General features: G+C 38.3%; 1 protein-coding gene across 5 annotated transcripts in view; it reads left to right on the forward strand.

Moving 5' to 3' along the window:
• Nucleotides 1-5,000, forward strand: part of LOC119475759 (rap1 GTPase-activating protein 2-like) — a 59,925-nt gene that overhangs the window by 675 nt on the left and 54,250 nt on the right. For all 5 annotated transcript variants that reach the window (XR_005203860.1, XR_005203861.1, XM_037748762.1 and 2 more), the window contains exons 2-3: nucleotides 432-601; nucleotides 2,711-3,072. Coding sequence is in view for 3 of the 5 variants with exons in the window: in XM_037748762.1 (XP_037604690.1) it covers nucleotides 3,029-3,072 (44 nt within the window). In the remaining 2 variants the exon portion in view is untranslated. The remainder of the gene's footprint in view (nucleotides 1-431; nucleotides 602-2,710; nucleotides 3,073-5,000) is intronic.

The raw sequence follows: 5,000 nt of genomic DNA on the forward strand, positions 1-5,000 counted from the left end.
GTACTTATACCACACTGTATAAATATTCTGTTAAAGTAAAGTACTTATACCACACTGTAAAAATACTCTGTTACAGTAAAAGTCCTGCATTCAGTGAAAGTATGTCAGTATAAAATGTAGTTAAAGTATTAAAACTGTTGTACTATTATATATTCTATCATTAGATTATTATTACTCTGCATTGATTAGATATTATTATTAATTAACTGGAGCTCATTAATGATTATTTTCATTATGGATTCATCTGCTGATTATTTTCTATTTATATTATATTTTATATATATAATCATTTCATAATGAGCCTACAGTGACATGGTTAACATGTATATGTTTCAGGATCTATTAAGTGTGATTTCTGCCTACACCACTGCTGACCAGTATGAATATATAAACCAGTAAAATAGCCCAGTAACAATCTGTACTGTCTGCAGGTTTCACGCTTCATGTTTGTTATTAAAATCAACATGAAAATCAACATGCAGAGACGTGTTGCAGACAGTTAAACAGCATGAAGGACTGAGGACATGCAGCAGAGACCATATGGTAGAGCTGTAAGACACCTCCACGCTGCCAGGAGAGACACACAGGAAGACACAGACAGGTAGAGACAGACAGGTAGAGAGACGTCATGTTGGTGAAGAACATGGACATTTTGTTCTGATGTTAAAGACCAGACAGAGCAGGTGGACATAACACACATATACAGAAACAATAAGACACCCTGTGAGGTGAGAGAGAATTATTTGGCTTCATCATCGTCGTCCTCATCGTGACTGTACGAAGGCTTCTTATGTCAGAACAACTTCATCTCATCATTAATGAATTAATGAATCATTTAAATATCTCTTATTGTACTCGCTGATGTTTCAGTGTTTAGATCGCTGTAGAGATGAATGTAGTCCGGCTCTTAACTGTGTGTTTCCATCACAACACAGTGATGTATCAACCTCTTTTAACACGAGGAGCCTTCGAGTAACTTCAGATGTTTTAATACAAAACTGCAGCAGTTTACATTTTTACTACGGTCGGTAGCTGGTAGCTGAATAAATGAGGCCAAGAGTCAAACCCCCCCCCCTCCACCAGGCAGCACAAACCACACACTGACTAACAGTCTGTAAAATGATCTTAGTATTTCAAATAAAATGTCCCTTAATCTTTATTTAAATAAAATATAATATATATATATATAATATAAATCATAAAGCACAAGTTGTGTGTAATTGTAGATTTTAAACTTCATTAAAACCATAGACAGTATTAAATATGGACTCCACAAAGAGTTTAGAAGCAAAGAGACGAAACTCTGGGTTGTTTTTTTACAACAGCTGCTGCCGCCATTTTGGACTGAAAATGCTTATTATATTCCTTATATTTTATTGTTCAACACAGGCCAATTCGGTAGAATACGACAATAGAATAGAAATAATCTAGCTTTACTTTTGTAGGCGGACGTTTTACTGTCGTCCGATAGTCGCTTTCAGTCCAAAATGGCGGAAGCGTAGCTCTCTTGCTGGGCGCTGATGTTGCTGTGGAACGAACTATTGAGTTTCACTTATCATCAAAATACGTTCTTCAGTCTCCGTGACGTCACCCGTAGATTCCTGAAGAGTAAAAATGAAGCTCAAAGTGGGCGTCTCACAACGATTCCGGTCGTCGCCATCTTGGCTGTGATGTCTCCAACTAATACGAAAATGGGCAAAGAGGTGGAGCTGAGGCGGCGTGAAGCCTTGGTGCTGAAACACGCCAGGGCTTGACAAGCTTTTTCAGCCAGAAGATGAGTTGTTTTACTTGCTTCATAGCCAAACTTTCTTGTCCGAAATAAGAAGTGTAGACTTAATGAAAAATAAATAAACTCAACAGAGATTTAAGCAATTATTACAATTTGTTAAAGTACAAAACATACAGTTATTACGCTCTCCTCAAAGCCACCAGACTCCATTGATAGAAACAGTACTTTTACCTTGCTGATCGTTGTAAAACGCACTTCATTCAAACTCGACAGAAACAAAATAAAACTCATCAAAACTGTCTTTCCACTGTTCCAACAATCACCAACTCTGGTTGCTTTCTACAGAAGCTTGGCATTAGTAGTTTTAATTATGTATATATTATCTATTTTATGTTACTGTGAAAACATCTCCTTCAAATAACTGGATTTATTCATATTTCTCTCCAAAAACTACATTTTACATGATTACATTTGAACACATCATGATAGGATTGTAATTTACTTTCGCCTAATTTCTCGATTAATGGATTAGTTGTTTGGTCTATAGACATTCAGTTTACTGTCACAGAGGAGGAAAGAAACCAGAAAATATTCACATTTAAGAAGCTCGAATCAAAGAGAAAAATTACTCAAACCAATTATCAAAATAGTTGTCGATTGATTTAATAGTTGATAATTAATTGATTAGTCATTGCAGCTCTACTTTAAACACAATGAATAGACTGTGCAGCATTCCAATGTTGATTTATAATTTGAACGTTATGAATGGTACGGCTCTAGTAGACGGTAATACTATGTAGACTGTGTATGTGTACACACAGACAGTTCATGAAAACAAACCAGATGATATTAACTGTCACACTAATATAGATGTTCTGTGAGTTCAGGCTGCAGCTTCATCTTTACGTAACTGTCCATTTACCTCCATGTATTATGTATGATAAGTTTTCAGACGGACTGCTGGTTTTTGTGCTTCGTCAGGGCGGGTAGAGAGAGAGAGAGAGAGAAGAGAGGACCTCCACCTCCATTCACTCTCTCTCTCTCTCTGTGAGCAGCCAACTGAAGTGGCAACGAGAGAGAAACATTAACGGCAGGAGGAGACTCAGCGGGAGGATGAAGAGAGGGAGAGGCAGCGTGAAGGAGGGCGTCTGACAGCGAGGAGAGTATTTATAGGTGGAGAGATGGGGAGGCTGTGAAGAGAGAGAGAGGAGGGAGGAGAGAGAGAGAGAGAGAGAGGAGAAGCCAGACACAATAAGATTAGAAGGAAGACAAAGAGGAGGAGAGGGCGAGAGAGAGACCATGCTGAGGAGGAAGAGGAGCGTGTCGTTCGGAGGCTTCGGATGGTAAGAGAGAGAGTGTTTCATCCTTTTATTAATGGACGAATTGCCTCATCACTTCTCTTACTCACACTTTCAGGGTAGTGGGGGGGGTTGTTGAGTTCATTTCCAATCTGAGCTGCATCGTAGTGACATCATGATGACATCACAGTTGCATCACCCCCCCAAAAAAAATCATAATCATAATAAGTTATCTTTGGTTTTCATGTGGTTCAACATGAGATGAAATATGATAATGTAGTTAAAATGTGTCTCTTTTGAATGGGGTTTGGTTGAGAAGAACTTTTCTTGTTCCATTGCAGTTGATCTGCAGTGTTGAGAGTCGTTCAGTCAGAGCGACCAGGTGAACAAAAACCCTTGTTTTAAAACTTTTGGTTCAAGATGGGAAGAAATCTGAAAAATAAATGCAGTTTAAGTTAATATCTGACTTACTGTATATTGAATGGGGTTTGGTTGAGAACTTTTCTTGCTCTTGTGTCTGTAGTTGATTCTTTGTCAGTGTGAGATACGTTTCCTCGTTATTGTCTGTAGCTTTCTTTCCAGTCAACTGACGGTGAACTAAATCTAACGTGGTTGAAGTTAGAATCTGTCTTTTGACTGGAGTTTGGTTGGAAGCTTGATTTGCTCCATTGCAGTTGATTATGTGTCTGTAGTTAACTACTGTATGTGTCAGTATGTGAGATAAATTTCCTCTTTGTTGTTTCCAATCCAGTTAATCCACATTTTTCTTTTAATTGCTGTGGTTCAAGATGAGAAGAAATCAGAACATTTTGTTAAAATCTGACTTTCTTGGAATGGGGTTTGGTTGAGAACTTTTCTTGTTCCATTGCAGTTGATCTGCAGTGTTGAGAGTCGTTCAGTCAGAGCTGACCAGGTGAACAAAAACCCTTGTTTTAAAACTGCTGTGGTTCAAGATGAGAAGAAATCTGTAAAAATAAATGTGGTTTAAGTTCAAATCTGACTTTTCTTGACTGGGGTTTGGTTGAGAAGTTGATCTTGTTTCTGTAGTTGATTCTTTGTCAGCGTGAGATGCGTTTCCTCTCTGTTGTATCTGTTTCCAGTCGACTGACGGTGATCTATAACTAACGTGGTTGAAGTTAGAATCTGTCTTTTGATTGGAGTTTGGTTGAAAGCTTGATTTGCTTCGTTTCAGTTGATTGTTTCTGTAGTTAATTCTTTGTCAGTGTGAGATAAGTTTCCTCTTTGTTGTCTGTAGCTTTCTTTCCAGTCAACTGACGGTGATGAAAAAAAGTTTTTTTAACTGCTGTGGTTCAAGATGAGTTAAGAAATGTGAACGTTAACATGGTTGAAGTTAAAATGTGACTTTTTTGAACGGGGGTTTGGTTGAGCATTCTTCTTGTTTCTTTTCTCTCAGTTGATCTGAAGAACGTCGTTCAGTCAGACTTTATTCTTTGTCGATGAGAGAAGCATGTCCTCTTTGTTGTCCGTGTCTCTGTTTCCAGTCGACTGACGGGGAATAAAACCTGTTTTATTGACGTGTTGTGGTTCAACATGAGAGGAAAGTTAAAATCTGACTTTTTGAATGGGGTTTGGTTGAGAACTTTTCTTGCTCCTGTGTCTGTAGTTAATTCTTTCGACTGACGGTGAACAACAAACGTTAATAAATAACTTTCTGAATTCTTAAGATGTCACAGTTATAAAGCGTCTGCTCTCTGATTGGCTGAGGTTTGGTCCTGATAGCTGGTTTCATTTTGGATCTGGTTCTCGTTGGCTGTGTGTGGCCACTTGGTGATTAGCTTAGCTTAGCATAATGACTGGAAGCAGGGGGAAACAGTTAGCCTAGCTCCGTCCAGACATCAGCTATTGTAACCACAAGTTGTGTTTATATATTACATCTTATTGTAATGAACAAGCAGTCTAGAGGTCAGAGGTCAGAGGTCAGAGGTCACAGCGCTCTGATTCCTGTTGATCAT

Source organism: Sebastes umbrosus, chromosome 17 (genome assembly GCF_015220745.1).
Source record: "Sebastes umbrosus isolate fSebUmb1 chromosome 17, fSebUmb1.pri, whole genome shotgun sequence".
In the NCBI taxonomy this organism is placed as follows: Eukaryota; Metazoa; Chordata; class Actinopteri; order Perciformes; family Sebastidae; genus Sebastes; species Sebastes umbrosus.